At 44.4% G+C, this 26,478-nt stretch overlaps 1 protein-coding gene across 2 annotated transcripts; it reads left to right on the top strand.

Moving 5' to 3' along the window:
* On the top strand, positions 1 to 26,356 carry LOC146371272 (aryl hydrocarbon receptor-like). Of its 2 annotated transcripts, none has more exons than XM_084908271.1 (11): positions 1 to 485; positions 9,132 to 9,322; positions 14,939 to 15,039; positions 16,793 to 16,882; positions 18,070 to 18,181; positions 19,238 to 19,365; positions 19,444 to 19,646; positions 19,794 to 19,903; positions 20,694 to 20,835; positions 20,946 to 22,653; positions 24,335 to 26,356. In XM_084908271.1, exons 1-11 carry the CDS (start codon positions 427 to 429, stop codon positions 24,401 to 24,403), a joined length of 2,913 nt encoding a protein of 970 aa, XP_084764397.1. In that variant the 5' UTR covers positions 1 to 426; the 3' UTR covers positions 24,404 to 26,356. The 2 variants fall into 2 exon arrangements, with proteins under 2 accessions (XP_084764397.1, XP_084764396.1); XM_084908270.1 differs by having other exon boundaries at positions 24,332 to 26,356.
* The last annotated feature ends 122 nt before the right edge of the window (positions 26,357 to 26,478 follow it).

Here is a 26,478-nt window from a genome sequence, read left to right as displayed (position 1 = left end):
CGACAGACTGTACACACGTTTCCTGAAAACGCCCCGTGTAAGGGCGAGAACGAAAACTCGAGTGACTCTGAATAATAATAATAATGATAAGGCGGCGTTGTTTATCCAAAGGAGAGGGGTTGGACATCGGTACAAGACTTCTGTGCCAAACATTTTTCCATTTGCTCCCCTCTCAGTAAACCTACCAGCACTACCCAGTGTACCCTCACTGCGCTGCCGACCAAGGTCAGCAACAGTGACCGCCAACGCGAGCTGTCAAGGCGGCAGCAGCCCTCCGAGGACCCCGGCAGGTCTACAACCTGGGATTAGGATCAACAGGCTAAATAAAGGACTGTCGGATGGATGAAAGCCCCTGAGTGGAGGAGTGAACGAGCTGAAGAGAAGTTATTCTAACGTAAAGGCTGTGAGAACTACCTACGTGACACCATGCTGAGAAACCCGGGGACCTATGCGAACAAGAAAAGGAAGAAGCCCGCCCTCAAACAGTAAGACTTTTTACTAAGACAGCACCGACTCCACAGCCTTTCTTTACCTTTTAATAATAGCAGAGTTACCACTGTTAACAACAACATTATGACCATACGTGTTAGCGTTAGGGTGACGGTAGGCTTCACTTTGGGCAAAAAGCCGTAAGCAGGAACTAACTTGTAGTTCACTTTAAATCTCTGTGCGAGTATAGAAAGGTGACTGAAGTTAAACACTGCTTTGCTTCTACAAGTGCGACACTCTCGGTTACTTCGCTGTCAAGTTATGAAATTAACCAGTGGTGGAAATGACAGATTAAACCAATTAAGGTGGACTGTGTTCTCCCGTTATCGCCAAGTCAGCTGTGTGTAATTATAAAGCCGTATACTTGTTATGTTTGCTGAAATGTGGTGCTGTGTTTCTGAGACGGCCTGTGAGGGTTCCTCCTTTAGGACCACCTTAAGAATGCGCCTCCATGCTGGATCTGGCATGGATATCTTGCCCTCGCGCATTAATCACAATCAAGTTTGAGAGTCGGTTGCTGCTCTCACGCGATGCTCCGGGGAGGGCGGGGGTGGAGGAAGGGGAGCGCGAGCCTCTGATGTTATTGTAATGTGATACGGCCTCGCGCCGTGTGCGTCTTTCTCGCTCTTTTCCACACTATTGTTTGGCGTTTCTAGCTTTTAATGCTCAGTTACACGAACACGCGGGTACTTAAATTACTTTGACATACTTCTGTTTTTGTTAACCAGATGTATGAAACGTAGGCCACCGCCTCTGATCATTTCATTGGGAGGTGTCTTACTTTCAATTACTTTTATTTATTGTGACTTTCTGTGCGTTACAAATTACATTAATAACGCGAGACAATCTTTTAGTGTAAGCTTTTGATGGTTTAGCACTGATGAAAATCTGCGTCTGTGTATTAAAGCAAGTTTCTGCCTGCAGGTTATTGTGCTGTGATAGGCCCTGTGTGTGTGTTCCTGTGTAGCTATCTTTGTGAGGACCGAAAGCTGCATTCTACTATACTTGTGAGAACCAACAGTCACTTGTGAGGACACACTCACGGTCCTCACAAGTTTGAAGCCTTTTTGAGGCTCAAAATGTGGTTTTAGTGTCAGGGTTACAATTAGGTTATGGTTGGAGAAGGGGAAGGGGCTAGGGAAAGCATTATGTCAATGAAGGTCCTGACTAAGATAGCTGAACAGGCTTCTGTGTGTGTGTGTGTGTGTGTGTGTGTGTGTGTGTGTGTAGGGGGGGGGGGGGTAACTCTGGGTTCTATGGCCTTTTCTGTTTAGTTTTTTTTCTTGTGAACCTTATTATACAGCAGATTGTTACACTAGCGTGACCTATATAGTCAAATTTCCTAAATACCAACTTCCAAGACTTACATGCAAATTCAAAACGTGCACAATAGCAGCTGGCTGTGGACCCATCGATACATTAACCACCGGCATGTTTTCAGACATTGGCCAACTCAGGTTTAGTCTAATAATGAGGTGGTAATACTAGAGTCATAAACTAGCCTTGTTTATGACTTTTACTCTAACTGTATTTGTGAGGGGGACGTTGGTGACACTTACTGCTTTTAGAGTTAGAATCCTGTTAATTTCACTGTAACACGGTTGGGCTGAATTATCTTAATACATCAGAAGGATAAATATGTTGGAATACACAAACAGTAAAACGTTTCTGCAATAAAACTGGATTTATTTCTTCTTACATTGTATTTGGTCACTAACAAAAGCCAGTTACTTAAATAGTGATGACTGTGTTGCTCTAAGTTACAGTAATAAAGATGCATGAAACATCATTTTACATAAATAGCAGACATTTGTAGAAAAAGACATTGAATTGAACAAATGCTACTGAAAGTGACATTTTTATGTGTTTGTATGTAACCTCCCCTACCTCCTGGTTATAACTGTGTTTTGGGAGTGTGCCTGTAACCAAGAGGAAAATTAGAGGGCTGCACAAATATTCATAGAACTGCAGTTATGTTCAGCAGCTGTAGTTGTATTTAAATAAGATGCTTTTCAAAAAACTGCAATGCTAACCCTTCCTAATGTAGGGAAAGTGTTTCAGCTCTGCTTTAAGTATTCAGACTATAGTAAAATCTTCTCTCTGCAGCTCTGGGACTCCTGTGCAAACGGAGTCCGCTTCATAAACTGTTAAACACAGATGCTGAGAGTGAACACTGTGGGTTTGATGTGTCTGATTATACCGATCTGGTATATTGTGTATGGGCTGTTCCCGGTGTAAATCCCAAAATAAAGAGTTGGCCTGTGTGTAGACGTCTGTGTTTCTGAAAGTGTGGGCTGTGCAGTGAGGACTGAGGTTTCCTGGACGGCCAGCTGTGCTCAGCTGCACAAAGGACCCATTGAGCCTGACTGTAAAAAGCTGTGGTCAGAGCACAGGGACATTCCACGGCAGATCTGTACATCCACAATCTGTTTTATTATCCATATTCTTACCATGTATGTTGCCAGTCTCCTTTGCCATTGTCCACTATGTTAAATATTCTGCATTTTCCAAGTTTATTCTGTTTGAAAGCAACATTGTTCACACGCTTCCTGATTTCTTTTGTTTTGTTTGTCACACTTAGATGTCATTTCATCTAATAAATATTAATATTATACATTTATTATAGAAAAAAAGGAATCATAACCTACCTGGCCACATGTGAAAGTAGTTGCTCCCTAAACCTGACACCTGGTTGTGTGAACTGTAGTCAGGCTTTAATGATAACTGCCAACGAGCCTTTCACAGCGGTGTGGAAGAGGAAGCCACACGGAGGATTTCCAAGCATGGATGGTCATGTTTGAGCATCTCAGTCAGAGTTAGGTCCAGACTTTGATTGGCCACTTTAAAACCTCCAAGCACATTTTTCTGTGCATTCTATCAAACACATTCACACACCAACAGATGCATCACAGAGAAACTTGGGATTCAACATCTTGGCCAAGGATACGTTGGCATGCAGACTGGAGTAGCCAGGGACTGAGCCAGTAACCTTCCAGTTAGCAGATGACCTGCTCTACCTGTGGAGCTTCTTTTTGGTGTGTTTCATTGTCCTGCTGCATAAACCGAACGCACTTGAGGTTCAGGACACAAACTGATGATTGGATTCTTCTGTGTGTGTGTGTGTCCTTTACTTTTTTCACCGCTGGTCATTTTTGTTAGTAAAGAAGTCAGGTGTGCTTGGGGAGGGCACGGTGAAGAGTGCAAGAGAGACGGAGATACGTGAGGCTGGCTCATGCTGTAAAGTGGCTCAGGGCGCTCAGGGTAATCAAAACCTGTAAAACGTCTGAAAACAGAACTGAATTCATTGTTTATCACATCTATCAAACACAAAATGAGCCTTTACAGACTAAAAATATTAACACTAAGAAATGTACATTTATATCCACAGCTCCATCCTGGACTATCTTACAGGTGGCCCTTATCAGATTGGTCCAAAAAGGTGGAGCTCTTGACTAGATTACAAGTGCTGCTAGTACCAATCAAAGTTGAGCCATATTAGGTAAAGCTCTGTGATTGGCTCTGTGTGTTTGAGCAGGAGACGGGCCAGAGGCATCCTGACAGAGCAGGTGAAACACGAGCACTGAGATGTGTCTGGTTCCCATGGTAGTGTGTAGGCTCCTTACCTGCTGCTCTCTCTGTGTGTGAATGTGTACTCAACACAGACTAAGTGGATTAAAGGTGTGCGCTTTATAGCATCAGCATGCATTCACTGCAGTGAGCAGTTGTGTCCTTATTAATGGGGATAATATACTTGCAGTGCAAATATTTCTTTTGACTCGTAATCTAAAGGGATTGTGAAAAACACAGAGACATGCTGATAAGAGGTGTGGCAGGACATCACCCTTTGTTCTGTGGCCTTTGTTTTGATTTTCACTTGTACACAAACAGTACACGCTTTTAACCTTTTTTTTATTATTTTTCCTGAAAGGAAAGGATGTAGCCACCAAACACACACACAGAGAAGTGTTCCCTAACGACTCACATCTGTTTCATGTTGAGGTGTCACAAGATAAAGTGCAAATAATATGTATACTGTCAACACTACCATTCAGCAGAAATACCAATGTGTGTGTGTGTGTGTACAGAAAATATGCACAAATATGTGGAGTGCATCAAATATAACCAGCAGGGTGCAGGTCAGAGAACTGCAGAGTCATTTCTCCGTCCCGTGTGCCTTCAGAGCAGCTGCCTCTGTGCTTTACTCCCAGAGTGAAAGACGAGGGCTCAAAGTGGGGAAGCAGTCCCAGCCCTGGAGCCTTTTAAAGCTCCTGCACAGGTCTGACCTGAGGAAACTTTTCATCCAAATCCCTACCAACATTCAGTACGTTAATGTCACATTTCTATAAAAGGCTTTTAAAATGTTCTCCTAAAACTTTGCAATCAGGGAGCAAAACTATTTGAACTGACACATAATTAATCTTCAAAAACTCCTCCTGTTCCTTCCACCACCAAAAACACAGTGTTCCCACTGATTATGACTTAAACACAGGATTAATGCTGAAGATGGAATTATTAATGAAGAGGTTTCCTCTGATTCTATCGTTTCTCTTTATAGCGATGTCGGGCATAGTACTAGTTCATTCAGGCTACTTTAGCTCACACAGTCCTCAAATCTCAGCTGATGCCCTCCAACGTACCTAAATGGTTATTTCATGCAGGACATGCTACTCAAGCTGTTTCAATCTGCCAATGTTTGTGCATCTGCAAGCCATTTTGCAACCCACCTCTACCACAGCTCATCCTTTCATGCTGTTTCTGACTTAATGTTACATCTTGTTGTCACTAATGTTTGAGCTTTTCTGTGCTGGGGATCTCCTCGCGTGATCCAGTGGATATAGACGGGTCACAACGCACAGCCGCAGATTGGAATAACCATGTTCTTTCAGCTCTCGTGGTCCTGACTCCAGTATTGTAGGGTGGTGCTGGTCCCACTGTCACTCATTTGTCATGTCTCTGTCTTTTTTCACATGTATGTAGAACACGTGGGATTTAGTGTAAGTATTCTTTTTCCTCTGTCGAGGAAACTCTTCTGCTTCCAGTTTTGCCACCTGTGTTTGTCAGCATGTGTTTAGAAAGCATGTGTTTCATACTTTAGCACCACGAGTCATCCTTCTGCATCTGGCAGACGCGCTGCCTGTTCAGAGCAGACAAATGTGCATCAGCGCTGCCTTACAGCTGAGACGGAGGACTCTGGGTTCATATCCCTGCTTTGCCCTGTTGAGATGAGGAATCCTAACAGATATGCTAAAACATCTTCCTTTTATACAGCTAGTCCCCAGATGTCTTCAACCCTGTGATCCATGGCAAAGCAAAGTGGAAAAAATGCTTCTGAACGCTGCCCTTTGTCTGTGCTAGCATTTCTTGAGAGTGAAGTCAGGCTTGCACCATTTGTGGGAAGGTACAGCTCGGGTAAGTCGAGCTAGTGCTGCAGGAGGAAATTTAATAACCTGCCATTAACCAGAGTTTTGGTAAAGAGAGAAAGAGACAGCCACAAACTCTAAATATGCTACAGTAGTAGTTGAAGTGGATGTTACTGGTAAACCAAGTGGTTTAATGTGATTAGACTAACACAGTTTACTGATTGGTTCCACTTCATAAGAAAAGATTTGAAGAAAAGCCTCCGGCTGTAGAGACACAGCTGTTCCCTGACGAGTCTGTTCATATGAATTGAACTCTTTCATGTTGAGGTGTCACAGTATCCGGTCGTTAAGTGATGACGTGACGAATCCTGCTTCCAGGCCTAAAGTAGTCTGCGTTTAATATGGCTTTTGTGTTGTGTTGTATGTATTTTCTTCTATTTAATCTCAAAAAGCTCCTAAAACAGTCAGTGATCACTGTTGACCTCCCTCGGCTTTTATTACCGCTGATCATTTATTTAAGCTCAGTTTTTAAAACCTTAGGATGTAACTACAGCTCATCCCATGCAGCAGTATATGAATGACTAACCTCGTATTGTGGATGGATTATCTCAGTTGTTCTCCTGGCTGAAGTTTGGTCCTTTTACAGCATCCTGCCATGCGATTACATTTGTCCCTGACCACCGAGAACACTCACGTTAACTTTTATCCAGTGGAAAAAAAGTTAGCTTGTTTATATTATGCTAACATAGCTGTGTCGCTAGCGGTCACGTAGCACATCATTATATACCAGCTAGCCAAACTTCAGTAACCCTACAAACGTCACTGCTGTTTAGTTTTCTGTCTTCATTGATGTTGGAAGTGATAACAGAGCTGTACGTTTGAATTTGTTTCCAAAACCCCGCAGTCAGGACATGCTATATTGTATTTAGATAGAAGCTAGCGAGCTAACTTCCTGCTAACTTCTAACTCCGTTAAATGTCATAAATTCCGTTTTCATGGATGCCTGGATGTTAAACTCAATTGTTACACCTGGTAGAGCAGAACGCTGATCATTTTATTAAAGATGAAAGAATTTAGACAGTTTTTCAACTCTCAGTAATGCCATAGTGATCGTTTGATATATGGACCTGCAGCGGAGTTTAGGCCCAGACACGGCTAGTGACGTCAGACTTAACGACCGGATAATGACGGTAACTGCAAAATTAATTACAAATAATGTGTCGATAATATACATATTATAAAAATGTAAAGCAACAGTAATTATCTGGTTGGCGCTCCATCCTGGTCCTTTTTGGTGGCGCCATCCACCATAAAGCACAGAAAAGAATAAGAAAAGGAGGACGCATGACTACCACAGTGCAAAGATACACTGGGAGGGCTGGTAGAGCAGGTCATCTGCTAATCGGAAGGTTGATGGTTAAATCCCTGGCTAATCCAGTCAAATATCCTTGGGTCAGATACTAACCCCAAGCTGCTCTCCAATGCTGAGTGTGACTGTTAGATAGAAATGGTGCTTGTATGAATGTATAGAGTGCTTTGAATGCTCCGGGAGGGTAGAAAGAATCAGCACATTTACCATTTCCTGGAGGAGATGTAGAAACTGTTGAATCAGCAGAAGAGATAACCTCGGTTGGTAGACAGCACAACTCCAAGTGAATAACTGCCGGCATCAGGAAGTGGACGGGAAGCTGAAAAAAGTGACGAGTAATGAGAGTAATGAGAGTAATGAATACCACTGATTGATACATGACCTGGTAGCAAACCGGGCAACCAGAGCCTGAAATGTGACTCGCCATGAGTCTGTTGCCATGAGTGAATAGCTTCCAGTGTGGATGCAGCTTAAGGCAAACCCTAGTTTAACCTGTCGTAATGTTATCGTGGAAGTTTTGTAAAATGGTAAATGGCCTATATTTGTGTAGCACTTTACTCAGTCCCTATGGACCCCAAAGCGCTTTACACTACATTCAGTCATCCACACATTCACACACATGATTTTTTTACTCATTAATAGTGAATCCTGCTCAGTTTAAGGTTTTCAGACAGACTCACATCAAGTCATGGTTCATGGCTAGAGTTGCTGGGGGTCAGTTGACACTACACTGGTGTCAATTATAAGAATTAATCCATGTCTGAAATATATGATTTATCACAAGAAAGACCATTTAGAACAATCTCTAAAATACATTGGTTAGTTAAATCCCAGGTTATTGTTCAGCACAGAAGTAGGAGGGAGAACATGGAAAAAGTCATCCTGACCATTTGTTTCCATATCAGTCAGTGTGTACTTCAATAGTCACGACATAAATCAAATGATTGTTTCTGTCAAGCTGACAGTTTCTGTTTTATTACTGGATATCCAGCTGTTATTTATTTTCTGACATAAACATGTATGTAGAGATTATACAGCTGTTTTTAAATAGTGAACATATATAACGATCTAAAATCTTAATTCTGGATGTTACAAGCTTAAAGTGTTGTAGAAGAAGACAAAATAAGAGTAGGGTCTTTGATCATTTCCACATAAATAAAGCAAAACCTTTGTAGCATTCATGACTGACTATAACTCGTAGTTTCGTGACGTAGGCCATGTTGGGCTTACGCTGCTGAAACCTGAAACAGCATCTGTCACAATTTTGGTTTCATGTTTTTTACTGTGTCCTAACTGCAGGATTGTCATTCCTGAGACTTCTCTTTGTGCTCCATCTGGTGATCCTGGCACGAGTGAGCTGCCGTGTAGACTTAAGCAGGTGGTTGTTTTTCTCCTCGTGCTGTGAGTTTGCAGGTGTTCACTGAAGGAATGATAACAGTGCTGATCGCTCACTTTCACTGACACTTGGTCTTCCTCCCAGTTCAGCATGTGTTTGTGATTTGTGAGTAATGACATGTATCTCCAGTGAGCCTCATGAGTTTCCCCTTTGCATTTGAGCATGGGTGGTCAAACAGATGTCTGCGGGTGTCGTGGTTAAAAACTGGTTTTCCTCCTGATCGAATGACTTGTGGAAATGTGTGTTTTGTAAACTGCTGTCTGTACTATTTATCCTGAGCTGAAGATTGTTTCCTTGGGAAAGAACAACCAGTCTGCTTTGTTCTGGTGTTTAGAACAATAGATATGTTCCTCTGGTGTCATGTTAGCATCAGAGTTATTGGGTTGGACATGCAGCTCTGATGCACGGCTGACTCAGTGCATCCATGTGGCGTGCTGCACCCCGGTTAGCCAGGCTCATTCACTGTTCATATTTTGCCATGAAATCACTAACCGGATATTTTCTTGTAATTCCTCAGAAAGAAGGTCAGTGAGGGCAATGCGGTGGTTAAATCCAACCCGTCAAAGCGCCACCGGGATCGGCTGAACGGGGAGCTCGACAGGCTGATGGACCTGCTGCCGTTTCCTGAGGAGGTGCGCTCTCGCCTGGACAAGCTGTCAGTCCTCCGTCTCAGCGTGGGATATCTGAGGGTTAAGAGCTTCGTCAAAGGTAAAGACCAGCCACAAGTGCATATCCAAAGATTTGTTGAAATGTCAGTGCTGTGTGGTGAAATGAAATGATGATAAGCCCACTCTGACCTCCACGTTCGCTGCCTTATAATAGCCACAAACACATGACAGCCTGCTCTTTGTACCACAGAGTAAACGATAATATGTCTGGTCTTACCGACTCTTGTGTTGAGTAATACTGTGGTTGAGAAATGTGTTTAACCACACAAACCCAACAGCGCATACCTCGACCTTGCACTGAGCAGACGCTGGCTGGTTGACAAGCCGACCTGAACAGAGAAGAAGTTTAGCATCATCAGGAGAAATGCAAGAGGCATCAAAGATAAAGAGTGCAGTATGAAATGCAGCTGCAGCGGCTGCAGTGCACACTTTACATTGTCTTTAACACTCAGTTTCCCTTCTGTTCTTTGCATGATATGATTTAGTTGTTCTCTGCGGCTCTCAGAGACCAACAACAGCACGAGGAAGAGCAGCCCACAGACCGGTTCCACCACATACTTTGGACACTGCCTCCATTTGGCAGCAGATGCTCTCTGCAGATAGGCTGTCTGCAGCTCCCTGCAGTCTGCCCAGGCAAAGCTTTGAGTCAGGGCAACTTGTAGTAGAACGGTGGTTTCTAATTGGAAATAAAAGAGATGTAGGTGCACTGTGTCACTACAACCCTGTCAGTCCAACAGGGGGACGTGTGGGACTCAGTAGGCATGAAACAGTGGACGCAGTGAAAGGTATATATGAGAGGTAAATCAGTATAGAGGCTAGAGTTTTTAATTCAACCGTAATAATGACACAAAAGTCCAAAATACTGATAATGAATACAAGCAAACACTTGTATGAATGAGGTAATGTAGACTAAGGTGGGAGTAAAGGTAGACAAAGCTCGATAACTGGGCGCAGTGAAGCCAGCACTGGAAGTGACTGAACTACATCTGACAGCTGAGGCAGGAATGAGAAGCATGCAGGAATCCAGTTTTAGGAAACGGCACATCCTCACTGCCGCTAACCTGACCCCACCTTGCCTCCGAGCAACACCCACAACAGCCTCAAATATTTCTCAAATGCTTTTTAAGAGTTGCTGCAACTTAATTAAAGTCAGAAGAAAGTCAATGACATGTGAGTCGTACACAGCTGCAGAGGATCCCTGTCTTTAAGTACAACAGACGTTTTAGCCGAGTTGTTTCCTGACAGACTGCTGAGTAAGTTGCTGTCTCTAACAATAGACATGAAGTGTCTTATCTCCAGGTGCGTCTCTTGGTTCAGGAGTCGTACGGAAGTAGAGGTAAAAATGCACAAAGTGAATTCCAAAGACGGATTTTATCAGTAACAGACATCTTTGAAACCAAGTGAAGTTATAAATGCTGTGCAACTTTAAATAGGCAGTGTGTGAAAAGTGTGCGTGCTTGTTGTCAGCCCAGCTGTTTGCAGTGTGAATGGATATTACATGTTATCACATGAGCGCTGGCATTCCTCTTCCACCTTTCTGTCCGTACAGGTGAGACAGGCTCCCGTGTCTGCATGAGACTTTCCCAGTGCATTCACAGTTAGCTAAGCACTAAAAGGAAGACTTCCGATTTTACCGTACAACTTTCTTCTTCTTCTCTAAAACTAACATTGAAATAAATCAGTCTGAATCGAAGCCTCCCGCTGATTTTTGTTTAGGACCAGCATAAAGAGCACACTGGCTCGAGACCCTCTGAGGGTGGGCTTGTGTTTCGTTCTGGTCTCAGATCTCTTTCATGTAAGGCAAAATGCTTAAGTACTACAGCATGAGGTCACTGCTCCATGCTGCTGCTTTAAAATGCTGCTGTTCACATTGTAGCCAAAAAAGATGTTTGTCGGGGAAACATCAGATTAGACCGTCAAGCGTCGCAGCATTTATTCAAGTCAACAGTTATATCTCCAAACAAGCCGTTGAATCCACTGACTTTAATGTGTTTCAGCCATAAATACAGAATATCCTGCTTTTGCTGCAGCTACTCTTGTAATAGAAAAGTCCATATGAAGCTTACATTGAACTATTTTATTATCATGAGGCCAAAAGCACGGATTGCTGTGTTGTATGGTTTATTGTTCAATCACTGAGCGGTAAATCTGAGTCGTTCTGAAAAGCATCCATTTGAGCAGCTAATGCGGTTCTTGCATGCTGCAGCTGGAAGTGACTGTGGAGTGACATGTTTATAATGCGACTACAAACAGTGCATTCACTGCATGTTCTAAGAGTGTTTGTGCATTTCTTTATATTGCTGTGGCAAAATGCATTGAGGTGTCTGCAGACAGCCCTGATCACGTATAGGAGCTTTGATGTTTGCTCTCATTTTGATTTCAGTTTGATGCAGATGTTGATCTGAGTCGATACCTGACTCAGATCAACATCTGAGAGGAATGCAGAGTTCTTCATCGCTGGCAGATGAAGCTCTGTGTGAAGAATGAACATCCTCCAGGCTGCTGCCAAACCCTGTATGGGTAGTGTTGGGTTGCATCATGAAAGAAAACTCAAACATGTTACTCTTTGAAACCAAGACTCCTGCACGAGTTTTGACCTTAGAGATTTTTCAGTCAGCAGCAGTTTTTTCTGGTCATCAAGGGCGACTGTCCTGGTCAAAATATGAGCCCGGAGCCCGAGCGTTCAAGTGGTGACATGCTGAGGATTTAAGATACGGATCCTGTAAAACCAAAGTAAAACACTTTGGCTCAAAGAAAAGGGCCTAGAGGAAAAAGAAACAGGCAGTTTTAGGGGCAGTTTCCATGACATGATCATGAAACATTATCAGGCTGCTTGGTGATTGCAGATCTCCCTGAACAAGCTGGGCCCCCGGCCTCATAGCGTGACTTCGTGAAGCAGAGCTGGATGTTTTGGATGTCAGCAGCAGCGAGCAGCACAAATATGCTCGCTGCATATTTGTGCTGGTAGAAAACCGAGAAAAATGCAGAGTTTCCAAGTTGATTAATAAACCCAAACAGCTGATTGAAGATTCAAAGCTCTCCACTTCTTACATTTTTACTGTTTGTACTTTATCAGGTCTGACAATGATGACATAACTTCATGGCGGCGTGATGGTATTTAGCACATCCCACAATTTACTCTAAACTGTGAGTGCGCTCAGCAAACCTGTTTCCATCCAAAGCTTCTTTTTGGGATCACACTGAAGTCTGATACTGAGCAATAGAGGCCAGGTGTTCCCCCTAAACTCAGGGAGGTAAATGGGTGCACTGATCGAAGGCGTGATGGGAGGATGAACCTTTGGACCAAGTGATCCAGCTAATTGGCTTCCTTGCAGCGAGCTCTGCCCTTTCCTGCACATCTGCGTGAGAACAGAGATCTCTGTACAGGATCTACTGGAACTAAATGTTTTCAAATCTAGATAATATTCCCATATGCATTGCTGGCATGCTTTATACTACTACTCTGAGTTTGGCAGACCTCCAACTGTGACTGCATTTCCCTTTTCTCCCCTTAGCCTCACTGTGCCTCCACTTCATGCTGTTACTCTCAAGTACACGTTACATGCTCAAGAATCCAATTCAGTTGTTTATTTAGTCTTACTGGCTTATTTTAGTGCCTTTTCTTTGCTGTTCTATCCAGAGCTGTCACTGTTCACTGATGTAGGTGTTCTGTCTCCTGAATATTCAGACTTCATAGTTATTTAATTACCACATGGAGCAAAGGCACGAAAGGCTAACACATCCCTGAATGGCAGACATGGATCTTCCATCAGAGGTATACCGTGGACCTTAGCCAGTCTGTTTTGTTAAACAGGAAGCTGCAGTTTAATGTTGAAACAGGCGCTGTCATGGTGTCACGTTACACTGTAGCCTGCGAAAACAAGAAGAGCCATAAAATGGTTTATCATTCGCTCTGTCTTGGTGCTGTCTTGGTTTTCACTGTAAGGCTGAGTCACAGACATAACAGTCAGTGTTATTTGGGAAGCTGCAGGACGGATCCTTCTGGTTCGCTCGGGCCAGTTGCTGATTTGTTGTTTCTAACCGGAGCTGACGCCACAGAGAGCACTCGTTTCGTTTGGTTTTACATCTCAGAATGCAGATATACTGTGATCATTCAGCTTAGTACATTTCAAACGTGCACTCGCGTCACAGGTCACAGGGTTCAGTCTAAGCAAAAGCCCGATGGCCCAGGGCCAGTGCTAAAGTATAATGAGCAAGCTGAGGTTACCTGTCCAAAGAGCTCTCAGGGTTTCAGTAGAAGCACCGACAGCGTGAAAGAACTCCTGTCACTGCCCTGCAGCTGCCTTGGGCTCAGAGGAAGGCTGAGAAACCGTAGACTGCTCACGACTGCAGGGCACATCTGACTGTTAGATATCTGCACAGTCTCAAGGTGGCTGTACATGTGCAGACTGTACATGCATGTTAATGTTAATCTGTGTTTCTCTTCTTTCACTGCCCCCTGCAAGCCCTCAGAAGTGTTTCCTAAGACGTGGTCAAGCATCTATAGACATGCTTGTTGCACAACCTCACAGAGCTGTCAGGACGCTCCACAGTGCCATGAGCTGTTGAGCTGTTAGCGATGGAAAAACGAGAACCCAACGCAGAGTTCACACAGCTCGAATGAAAACAAACAGACGCCACAAAGAGGCCTACTTACTCACGCAAACACTGAATTAGGAGGAAAAAAGTGATGGAGGAATGTGGTGGCTGGTCCACATTTGGACAACGGTGTGCTGTTTGTGTATACGTTTGGCTGAAGAAGCACAAATGAATTATGTCTGTTTATTTCTAATACAGTTAGCATGATTGTCTGTCTGATAGCTTCTATAGCCACATGTGAAACTCACATTTTCTGCTAGCAGCGGTTGTGTGTGTGGCTTTCATTACATGTCAGGTCTTGAGCTTTGTGTAAAAGTCAGGCTGTGCAGGTCAGAGTGTTTGTGTATGTGCTACGTGAGTCCACGTGAGGCGACGGGGTGGCGCTCAAGGGCCGCTTCTCTCATCAAAAGATCTGTGCAGCAGGACTGGACGACCAGAGTGAGAGAGGCCATATCCTGCAGTGGCTGTCCAGATAAAGGGAAGCATTAGTGTAGCTGTTGCCTGCTAAAAGTCCCCCCAGGCAGATGCATAAATGTGTCTGTGTGTGTGGATATGCAGCCTGCCAGATCAGCTTTCCAGTGATGGGAAAACCTGTTTTCTGGCAGAGAAACCAGCAACTGCACCTCTGCTAAAGCCAAAAATCTGGCTTTGCCTTTTCTGCTGCAAAAGCATGATGTGACACCCAGGACGGGCTCCACAGGTCACCATTAACCTGTTGATGTAGTATAAGAGTCTAGTTTCATGATGCAGAGTGGAACCAACTTACGTTATTAGCATGATATAGCTTAACGCTTGCATCACAATCAGCTATTGGAACCTTAGCTGCACATGTTTAAATTTCATTGAACAATAAGAGAACTTCTCTGAATCTGAACATGATACGACATGTACGACACATTGCCAAGTTTCTCTACCTGGAAATGGTCGTGCAAACTAGCTCTGCTGCTGCCGTGGTTTTTACAGCAGCTCAAATGAATGCATTAAGTCACTGGTCGTGCTGTTGATGGTCAGCTGATTCCTGTTTCCCTCGGTTCTTTGCCAATGTTTTGTGATGCAGCCACCATGAAGAACAGCAAAAGCAGTGTGATGTTTCCTGGGCGGAACGGACACAACAACATGGACGCTACAGCCTTCTCTGAGGGCGACCTGCTGCTCCAGGTAAGACTCAGGAGCTTTTATTATAAACGTCCCTCTGCATGCCAGTTTTACTACGTAATGCCAACTTTAAACCTTTTAAATGAGCAGTTTTTTGTTTTTTCATTTAATTTTGAAGCTAGAATCATTTTCATTTCAGTGCACACATAGAATCAACAAAACTGCTTTGATAACTTTATCACAAATGAAGGTGAATTCTTTTAGACGAGCCCGTGTGCTGTTACAGAGCAGCATGTGAGTCTGATTCAGATAAACAGCTCTGTAGCCAGAGTCATGACGCTGACAGACGAGCACAGTAACAGTGTTGGTCCTGAGGGATCAGTGAGCCGCTGGCAGGTGCACAAACACACACTCAGCCTCTGTTTGTTTGTGTCATAGTTGTGTTTTGTGTGGAGCTAATCCACGTCTGTCCGGTCATGAGGACGTTATGACAGGTGAACGTGCCAAAACTTTGTGCTTCCTGATAGAAACCAGTGTTTATTAGCACTTTGTCTTTTACAGAAGACGTGGAGAGAAATTTTCTCCAAAAGCATCCAGATGTTACAGTATGATCCACAAGCATAAACTCCTGTGAACTTCTGAGAACTCACAAACGTAGACTTCAGTCCACACACAAACACAAATCAGTGTGACGACATGTAAAACACATACATCACTGTGATGCTGCTAATCTTTGTATAGTGTGAATATTGATATAATCCAGGTAATGTGGAATAACAGCAGGCTAACATTCATGTCAGCTTATTGAAAAGGCCCAAACACGACTTCAGCAGATCTGGTAGAGCAAACTGTAGCGGTTGAAACGACACAACGTTGTGCTCTGTGATGCATTCAAAACAAAACCCACAACACGAGACTCTTCCAGTATGGGCTCAAATTGTACTTGTAAATCAGTTTTGTGTGTGTAAAAAGAGATTTGTGTGTGGACTTAGCCAAATAATACGTGAGAAAGTCTACACTCAAGTTTCAAGTTACAAGTACGAATTTTGACCCGGTTTTTCTTCCTTTCATCTGATTGGTCAATGTCATGTCAATCACAAATGTAACAATCCAATCAGAGAACAGATGGGTTTGGCTGTCGGAGGGGCGCTTTTTTGAACTGCAGGTCCTTGAAGGGTGATACAGTTTGAAGCTGGAGGATCTCTATATAAATATCCGATAGCAGCTAGGTCCCCTAACTTTCAGCAGCTGTTGAAAGGATAAAGTTGTGCTATATCAGTGGTTAGAAATACCATCATTACTTTAGGATTAGTTTAACACAAAGTCAGGGCTGACCCGGGACCATTGCTGTGAGTCACAGCAAAAATCACCAAACTCAGACGACCACAGATGTTTTCCTTCGTGGTGATGAAGGAAAACGCTGGGCTGGCATGTAAAAGGGCATTTATTCCCTTCAAGGACCTGAAGCTCCATAAAGCGCCCCTCCAACAGCCAAACCCATCTGTTCTCTGATTGGATAGTTACATTTGTGATTGACATGACATTGGCCAATCAGATGAAAGGAAGAAAAACTGGGTCAAGATTCGTACTTGTAACTTGAAACTTGAGTGCAGAGTTTCACACGTATTTTTTGGCTAAGTCCACACACAAACTCTTTTTACACATACAAATCCTGATTTACAAGTACAAAACTGATACTGCTGCACAGCGTGACAGTGTGTGTACGATGTGCTGAGAGATTTAGCTGAAAAACACAGTGAATGTTCTGAACTTGTGTAGGATGTTTGTGTCATCAGCGACTGTGTTGTCTGTACAGGCTCTGAACGGGTTCGTCATGGTGGTCACGTCAGCTGGGTTAGTGTTCTACGCCTCCCCCACAATCAAGGACTACCTGGGCTTCCACCAGGTGAGTCACTGCACACACACACACACACAGTGCCATTAAAAAGTAGTTGTTTCAAATCATCAAACACACTTGAATATTAAATAACCCGTAAATACAAAATACTGTTTTCAAAGATGATTTTATTCATGAAGTGATTAAAAGTTCTCAGGAAGGAGGTAAATGGATTTTGTATATTTGCAGGAAAGCTTCTTTACAAATTTCTTTGTGATGTTAAAAATAAAACAAAAACCGTTTGACTGAGAGGTTTGAGAACAGACCGCTGTCAGTGTGTAGCTGTCGTAATCAGCAGGAGAGCACACACCAAAGCACAGACAGAGGCTAAAGCCACACACTGCCATGGATAACTGAGACAAATCAGTATGTGGAGGCTGCTGACGGCGTGTGGAGACAAAGGCGAACACAGACTGATGGGTTTGGATTATTTTATTTTATGACTTTGGTGTTTGGATAAGTTGGTCTGAGTGTGAACTTGCACTTTAAAATGCAGAAGTCACACAAACACCTCCTATTTAAATGTTGTGTTTGATTAAAGATGCGAGGAGCAGTGGTAGTAAAGTTGGATGAGTCTAGTAATCGAGGGTCCACCACCCAAAACAACAGAAGAGAGGTGAAGATTACAGGCACACTGAAGGATAGCAGCAACAGTGAAAGGGATGATTTACAGGTTTACAGGGACCGGGATGGACAGCATCCTGGACAGGAGGAAAGTCCAGGTCAAGGCTGAGATGGTTCAGGTGTGCAGAGCAGGAATAGTGGCTGCACCAAGCAGGGAATGCTGAATGTTGAGGACAGGGAGGCAGACGAGGCTGTGGCGACCCCTAAAGGAAGCAGCCAGAAGTTTCACACATCAGTGCATTCAGTGCATGAAGTTAGTATCCACCTCCATCCTGTGAGGTTTCACTGTTGGAGCAGTGCTGAAGGAGGCCGAGCCAAGAGAACAGCATATTGAGTTCAAAGAAATGCTTCGTTCACGCAATATTAGAGTTCATCAGTATACAATAAAATAATCATATGAAAATAATATTTTTGAATCTCTTTTGAACATTTATAAATCCAAACATGTGAATTACAGTCCTACCCTGTACAGATGGTGACATCCATTGTGTTTATGCCTTGTTCACATGTTTTATAAGCCAAATGTAAACTGTGCAGCTTGACTGACTGACGCTGTGCTCCTCTGCCAACAGTCAGACGTGGTGCACCAGAGCGTGTTTGATCTCATCCACACTGATGATCGCAGCACGTTCAGAGAGCAGCTGCACTTTGCTCTGAACCCACCTGCTGCAGCCGACGAGGATGGTGAGTGCTTTTCAAGCAAACGTGTACATGCATCAACGTCTTTGCTCCAAACATCCTATCAGATAACCTTTTTACCTCTCCGTCGTAAAAGGCCAATCAGGTATCACTGTTGTCGTCTCCCACGGGTGGTGTGGATGGTGTGGAACCCAAGTTAGTGAATGCAATAACTCAGGAACGAGGCAGCGTGCAAGTTTCGAACAGATACCACAGGTGTATCTGCTAAACATCTGGGACGAGTTTGAATTCCTGTGACCTCAAGGTCAGAGGTCAAGATTTCTGAAAATCTTGTGAATGTGATAACTTCAGAATAAAGCGATGTAGCATTTTCAAATTGATACCACAGGTGTATCTGCTGGCACAATATCACTAAAATTAGAAACATCCAAGCTAATTCATGCATTTATTACTTCTTCTACTGTAATTCATTATTATCAGGAAGTAAAGACTCCCTGAAAAGCCTTCAGTTCATCCAAAATGCTGCAGCAGGAGTCCTGACAGGGACTAGAAAGAGAGCAGATTTCTCCTGTTTTGGCTCCCTGTTAAATCCAAACACACGTGTGTGTGTGTTTAGTGTTATATTCACTAAGTATGTTGTGCCTTGACAGATGTGCATGTTACACATGTGCACTGAGGCCCTATACCATTACAGATACACTTCAGTAGTGTTGATTCTGATTGGAAGGAATCGTCTCACACAGTGTGACTCAGTATTATTTTTGTTTGGCTTTATACAACATTTGAGTGCCTGAAGTACAAATTATGGCCAATGACACACGTATGACCACGTGGCCTCCAGCCGTCCCTGTTATTGATCCATCCATGCTGAAGTGGGGCTGGAGCTCGTCCCAGCTGTTACAGGACAGGCGGCAGGATGTACCCTGTCTATCACAAGGTTCCACAAGTACAATTTCAATGCATGCAACAATTCTGCACCAAACCCTGATGTGCTGCCTGACCTGGCTCCTGTTTACAGAGTCACTCTCCTGTTATGGCATAGATCAGAGCTTCACATCAGACTCTTCTGTCGTGCAGTAACAGCTTCACCTGCCTTCTCAGTCTTGCAGAGTTGTGGTAATACAGTCATGCACAATCCGGAGCACCTCCCGCCGGAGAACTCTTCCTTCCTGGAGCGCAGCTTCGTGTGTCGCTTCCGCTGCCTGCTGGACAATTCCTCGGGCTTTCTGGTTAGTTTAAAGGTTGAAGGTTAAAGGTCAGCTCAGAAAAAAAAAGATAAATACATCTCATTTCCTTGTGTTAACCAGGCTCTCAAGTTCCAGGGGCGACTGAAGTACCTCCACAGCCAGAGTCTGCTGAGGGACAACGGGGCGTGTCACAGACCTCAGCTGGCCCTGTTCGCCATTGCCATGCCCGTGCAGCCTCCGTCCATTGTGGAGATCAGAGCTAAAATGCTCCTGTTTCAAACCAAGCACAAGCTGGACTTCACCCCCACAGGGATCGATAGCAGGTACAGCAAATTATCTGGGCTGGTGTGTTTTTTATATTCTTCATATATTTGCTTTTAAAGTACTTGGTCTCAGAACACCATCCTCAGCCACGTTGGAGTCAGCTTTACTGCGAACTGAATTTTAACTCCACCATTTGTTGTTTCCAGGGGGAAGATCGTGCTGGGCTATTCCGAGATTGAGCTGTGCATGAAAGGCTCCGGATACCAGTTTATCCACGCAGCTGACATGATGCACTGTGCCGACAACCACATCCGCAGTATGTTAGCAATTCAAAGTCAGCCTTCAAATTTAAGACCATTGATACCATCGTATCGACATGCTGCAACGCAGCTACTGCAGACTGAGATCATGCATTAGACCGTGAAGCTGCTCGTGACTCGTCTTAGTCTGAAACTGTCTTTGACGTGTGTCTGACGTTGTTGGGCGTAAATATTTAGTGAATGAACTCTCATTTGCAAGAATATAGTCAAACTTTGCTCAGAGGGAAAGTGTGATTGTGACTCGAGCCGAACGCAAACTTTATAACCTGGTGTAGTCGTTTAGTTGGAGCATCGTCAGCTGTGCTGGGACGGGAGATTACAACGAAGTGATTGTGACAACATCTGGAATAAATCCGGATGTTTATACGCGTTTGGGTGACAGAGCTCGGACTTCAGTTCAGAGGATGAGAGGAGGGAGGAGAGAGCAGTGGTGGGAGGACGAAAGACGATGAAAAATGACATCTACACATGTTAAACAGTTACATAGGTTAGGTTTGATTGTGGCCTTCTCTAGGCACGGACATAAGACATCTACACACATGAATCAATGTATATTTATGAGTACAAAAACCTAAAAAAGACTCATTTTTAAATGTTACAGTGTTTTAAAAACATGTTTATTATGAATTTTATATTTTTGTGACAGGACAACATTCTTTTAACGTGAACGCAGGAGACCAGCTGCTGTTGTTTGGTTTTCCATTCTTGCCTAATATAGGATTTCATATAGCATGAGTACAAGCACACCTTCTCCTCTCTCACTGCGAACCCTTTCCCGTGTGTCAGTGCTTAAAACAGGAGAGTCTGGGCTGACTGTGTTCAGGCTCCTCAGCAAACCGGGCAGCTGGGTGTGGGTGAAGTCCAATGCCAAGATCATCTACAAAGGAGGGAGACCTGAATTTATCATTGCATATCAGAAAGCTATAAGGTGAGTGTCCCCTCGACTGGTTGTTTAAAGGATGAAATCAGAGAGTCATGTGACACTGTAAGAATAAGAGGTTGTCTGGTGATGGACTGTGTTGTGTCTGGTTGTTCCAGTAACGCTGAGGGTGAGGAGTATCTGCGCCAAAGGAGCCTGAAGCTTCCCTTCACCTTCACCAAAGGAGAGGCCACCCTCTATAACACCGGCCCCACCATGGACATCCTGCAACATCAGTCCAATAAAATGTTCAGCAACAATGACATGAAGAAGGACGTGGTGCCTGGCTCTTTGCTGGACTGCTTCTTGAGTCAGGATGAAAGTCTTTACACCCAAACTGTGGAGACCCCACTGCCTGTGGATCAAGTGTTCATGGACAGCAGGGCCCTGGTCAGCGTTGTCAGTGATGCGTGGCACGGGAACGAGGCAACGGTCACAACAAGTGAGCCTGTCGTGGTGAAAGAGGAGGCCAAGCAGTCCGTCATGGCCGTGATCGGCAGCTTTGAAAAAATGGCGCAGAGTGGGGATTTTTATTCAGCTTTGCAAACACTGGAGGTGGATAACGCCGAGCTCTTTGAGTGGGAAAATGCTCTGAAGAGATTAGGACAGGAGGATTCGCAGAGTAAGGTCAGTTCTGATCTGGACAGCATTGTCGCCAGCGATGTATTTGACTACATCGACAGCATTTTGTTCAAGGAGAAAGCCGAGGATTGTCTGGACACCGTCCCTCCCAGCTGCCTCACCGCCATCAGCAACCGTCAGCAGGAGCCCTTCACTCAGGCTGCCCACGTCTCAGCCTCTGATCTCTGCGAGCCACAGTTATTACAGGCACCCAGCCCTGGCTGCACTTACTCTCCGGTGAAAGGCCCCTACGTTCACCAACAGGATGCGGTCAGTGTAGCAGTGACATCAGGGCAAAGCGCCCAGATGCTGTCTCACCGGGGTCCCCAGCCTGACCCCAGCCTGCCTTCTCTTCAGCAGCTCCAGCTCCATGACATCTTCAGCCCATCTATTGAGCTGCCTGATCTCACTGTCCCTGACATCTCAGCTGGTAATTCTTTAGCTCCTTTTCAGTCCCGTGACCAAGCGTCTGTCGCACATATGGGCTTCCGTCAGGACAGTTCTGGTCAAGTCCAGCAGTCCAACCATCTTCTGCTACACCAAAACAGTTTGCAGGCACCTGTAATGGCAGGAAGTTGTCACATACAGAGCTCTGTTCCCCAACCAAACAGTTCACCACCCACTGTTATGGACAGTGTGCCACCACTGATTCCTTGCCAAGACTTTACTTCCTCCAATGCACCCAATATTCCCTTTCAGTTTTCCTCACCTCGCCTGCAGGAAAGTCTTCCATTTGACAAGCACAACCTTCCTCTTCAGCAGTGGCCACAGAGCCAGCAGCAAAAGCTGCTTCATGCTAGCATGATGCAAAATGGACACAAGACCATGCCAGCACTGCAGAGCCAAAATTCACAAAACCAAACCCGTGCTAGTTTTTTCCCGAGGAATGGCACCAGACTGAATGGCACACAGCAGGGAGGGCTGGCAGGTTACCAGGCAGCTGCACCCAGCAGCTGCATGTTTTCTTCCAACCCAGACATCCTGTCCATGTCTGAGCCTTCAAGCCTCAATGTGCCTGGCACGTCTTTGGATCAGAGTCCTCCTCAAGGTTCCTGCTACTCCCAGTGGAACCACAGTGAGCCTGCGGTGGGCGCATCAGCCATCAGCCAGCAGAACCTCAGGTTTCTAATTGTTCCTCCCAATGTGCCTTCCTCAGAGCACTCACACAGCATTCAGCACTACCTAGAAAGCAACAAGCACATACAGGTAAGCACTCAGAACTGAACAGTCACCCCCAGCTTGTAGTACAGCATTAGTAGGTGGCCCTGAGTCCCGTCATCGAAATGTCAAATGTATGAATGTCGGAGGCTTTTTTGGAGGAACTGCATAATTGGCAGTGAGATTTCAGATGGCGTAGTTTGTGTTACCAACGGTAACTGTGGTCCCAACTGCCTTCACATAACATTTTAACAAGTGTGGATTAATGCTGATCCACCACGGTTTCCATGATCATCCTCATCCCATGACTTTGCTCAATGCAAGTCATTGCACGGGAAATGACTTTGCATTGAGCTCCAGACGGAGGGGACCTGATTTAATAATCACAGTAACAGCTGTCACCTTCTCACCAAGCGTTTCGCTGATGGTCTTGTAGCGCAGTCCGGATGGTCTGTCTTGCCCATGGTAGTGGAGAGGTTGGGATGGAAGAAGCTGATTCTGTGGACAGGTGTCTATGCACATAACAAGTTAAGCTTGGGAGTATCTGTAAGATGAGATTGGTTGACTGATTGATTATAGTCTGCGAGCCACTTGGGCACACAACCAATGTGTGGGGTGCCAAAGACTTATTTCACTCAGGGACATGCAAATCAATGCAATCAATCAGTTTTTCTGGATTATTGGTTTATATTTTGTCTCGCTCCAGTAAAATGAACTACATTCGGCCTTAGTTCTGTCCTCTCTTCCCTCACTCGTGAACCCAGAGATACTTAAACTCCTCGCTCCAGGACCTGACCCCTCTCGTCGAGGGCAACCCCAGACTGGAGTCCAGCCCCTTTTCAGGAGGCTGATTTCAGAGTGAAGCCATGCGTTGAGGTAAACCCTGCTGTGACTAGCTAGGACCTCTCAAACTCACACACCAGCTCAGGCTCCTTCACCACCAAACTGGTTCCAAGTCCCAGTCGCCAGTCTCGATAGTGGGGATTGGTCACCTAGGGCTTCTGCCGCTGGCTGTCGCCCGACACACACTGTGCCTCCTGCAGGCTGTGGGTCTACAGGTGGGCATGTATCCTCTTCAGGCTGAGTCCCATAGGCTAAAGACACTCACCTCATCCTCACCATTTTGCCTTGGGAGACCCTCCCAGGGGGCAAAAGCAACCCGACAACATAAGCCCTGGGACACACAAACCCCACGCAAACATGCTGAGGTGGCGATCTGAGCCCTCTGATTCTCCTGATTTTAAAATCCAGCTGCAAACCTTTCCTATAATTAAATTGTGAGCAGATGATCCGTCTGCATCTCCCTCGATGCGCTCGCTCTGAGAGGAGAAGAGTGAACTAGCATGAGTCATTGTTGGGACGTGACTCTTGTTGTGTTCTTACTTCCTGTTTTTAACTGGACCGACTTCCTGTTCATAATGTCAGATAGAAACAATATGTTTAGTCATTTTAATGATTCTATATTCTGCATCTGAAGAAATTATCACCTGTATCTGTTTCCTAAGTGAGGCCTTGGGTATCTGCTCTATTTGCAATCTTTATATTTTTATTTTATCCAAAAAGTTTGTGTTTTTCTGCTAATATGTGCAGCGATAAAGAAATATAACAAGAGAATGTAGTTTTTGGTGTTAAAGGTCAGAGAGTCTCCACCCAAAACGACCTGACTGACTGTGCTGTGAATGTCTTTGTCGGTGTAATGGTTGAGCATCCTGTTGTCTCTGTCCAGCAGAACGATATGAGCCCCGCTGAGCACAACAGAGCTTCCTTCACACTTTCTCTGATGCAGCCACACACCTGATGGGATGGAGACACGCCTCCGTGCCGCCGCTGCTGGTGCTACAGTTGCTGGAGAAGGACAAACCCCAGCATATCTTTGCCTGTATCAGTGCTTTTCCACACATCCACACACGTACACTTATTACTGTGTTTAATATCCCTCTGTATCAGATACGCTTTGTCCGGCCTCTGTCGTCTTTAAAAGCTGTTGCTTTAGTGAAGATACACTATGATAATAATGAAGTATGAAGCCACAAGTGCATTTACTATGGTGGAGCTCGAACCAGGTAGAATACAAACAGCCAAAGATGTTATTTAGAGCCATGATGTTTACGTATGTTCATTCTGATAAAGTTGGGATGAATTTCAAATTTATTATAAAACAGCATAAACGTCAGCGAGCAGTACCTTCCAATGTAATCTGGATACTTTAAATAAAACCCTTAAAGGGCTTGACTTGAGTGCTTAAATGTGATACTAGTTGTGTTTGTTTAACAAACGGTCTGCACATGTTCAGCACATGTTATTATGTCATACATGTGTTTTGCTGTGTGCAGCGTAAATGATGGAGAGTTTGTTCCAGTACGCAGACAGAGCTTTGTGAGTTTGGAGGCTGCTGTAGAAATTCAAACATTACTTCATGAAGTCATTGCCAAAACGTAAAAAAACAAGCCTTGCTGGACCAGAGTCGATGTGGGTGTGGTTGTATGGGGGTGGGGCCACGCACCGTGTGGATTTGGCAAAAGACGGGAATTTCCACCCCGGGAATGAGAACCGGTGACATTAGAGTCGCTGTAACTGTACGGACGTTCAAGTAGAAGCATGTATCACTGCAAAGTGTTACAAACCTGTGGGAGTTGCACACCTGGACAACAGGTAGTGAACAACTTAAAAGTTTTAAAGATAGTTTTAGGTATTTCTTAGACTCACACCTCATTAACAGAATGGACTTCTGACCTGGTTCAAAGGATGTGCTACCTGAGTTTTACTGCAGTTCATTCATACATGCTTTATGAGACGCGTCCAGCTGGATATGCAGCAGCTTTGCTCCCCTTTCCATTATTGTGATGTAGCAATAAACACATTAAAACTGAGCCATATCCAGTATAACCCTGTAGATTCTCTGTGCCTTCTCACTGAACAGGCAGCTGAAATCATCTCTTATCTATTTTTATTTTTTGCCTTGTTGTAGAAAGCAGGTCAAATCAAATAAATCTTCCTGGTTGTTGTCCAAGTTCTTCAGTGGTTTAAGGGAAGCCGTGTCTACAGGAGATACAGTATCGAACACGGTTGATCTTTAAGTGCATCCAGCGTTCATTCAATGCAAACCAGGGAAACTAAAATGAAAACGTGTCAGTGTTTTCAGTGAAACGTGGAGATGTTTACTGCTTCGTCGACTTTGTTCCTTCTTTGATTTGATTCTGTTCATCAGATGCATCTGTAATATATTCACACTACATGAAACATCATCTCCATTCACCTGAGCAGCAACAGCATGAACAAGGCAGCTTCTTCTTATTCCTGCTGCACAGCGGGAATCTGTCATGTTTATATTTGGAAGTGAGTTTTGATGCAGTGTTTAAATATGAAAAGCATACAATGTTAATTGAAAGCGTACTAAAAGTCTGTGTAGTAGGGCCTTTCTCTTTCCTGCGTCCTGTGTTGTGTCGAATGAGCCGCGATGAAAACATTCACTCCCAGCGTGAAGCACTGACTGTGGAGACCGAGGACCTCGAGCCCACGAGAGGCCTGTGATGCTGGACTTTGATGCGGACTGAAGCCACTATGAAAAACCCGGAGCCACATGTTTGGCTCACAGTCGTGCTGGAGTTTTGACCTTTTATGCTCGTGCCTTGACCTTCTTTGTAAAAACAATCAATGTAATCTACTTTCATTTTGTCATACTATATGTAATGCAAGTTTAACAAATAATTACCTTTTGTCTAATGTCCATAAATATGTGTGCAAGTACAAACATTGTGTTCAGCTTATTTACAACTGTTTTATCTCATTGTCCTTTACGCCACGTATCAGAGGTTGAAGGCTTGAACGGCAAGTGGGTTGAGTTTTTGTGTTTTCACACCCACAGCTGTGTGC

The sequence above is a fragment of the Perissodus microlepis genome, chromosome 16 (genome assembly GCF_051167445.1).
Source record: "Perissodus microlepis isolate ML-2025 ecotype Zambia chromosome 16, ASM5116744v1, whole genome shotgun sequence".
NCBI lineage: Eukaryota > Metazoa > Chordata > Actinopteri > Cichliformes > Cichlidae > Perissodus > Perissodus microlepis.
This window is presented reverse-complemented; position numbering and strand designations above follow the sequence as displayed.

Excerpts from the sequence above, each read along its gene's own strand:
- LOC146371272 (XM_084908270.1), top strand. The coding sequence starts at position 427 with ATGCTGAGAAACCCGGGGACCTATGCGAACAAGAAAAGGAAGAAGCCC. Across the intron at positions 18,182-19,237 it reads TGCTGCAGCCGACGAGGATG|TCTTGCAGAGTTGTGGTAAT; the intron begins GTGAGTGCTTTT and ends CTGCCTTCTCAG. Across the intron at positions 19,647-19,793 it reads CCCACAGGGATCGATAGCAG|GGGGAAGATCGTGCTGGGCT; the intron begins GTACAGCAAATT and ends TGTTGTTTCCAG.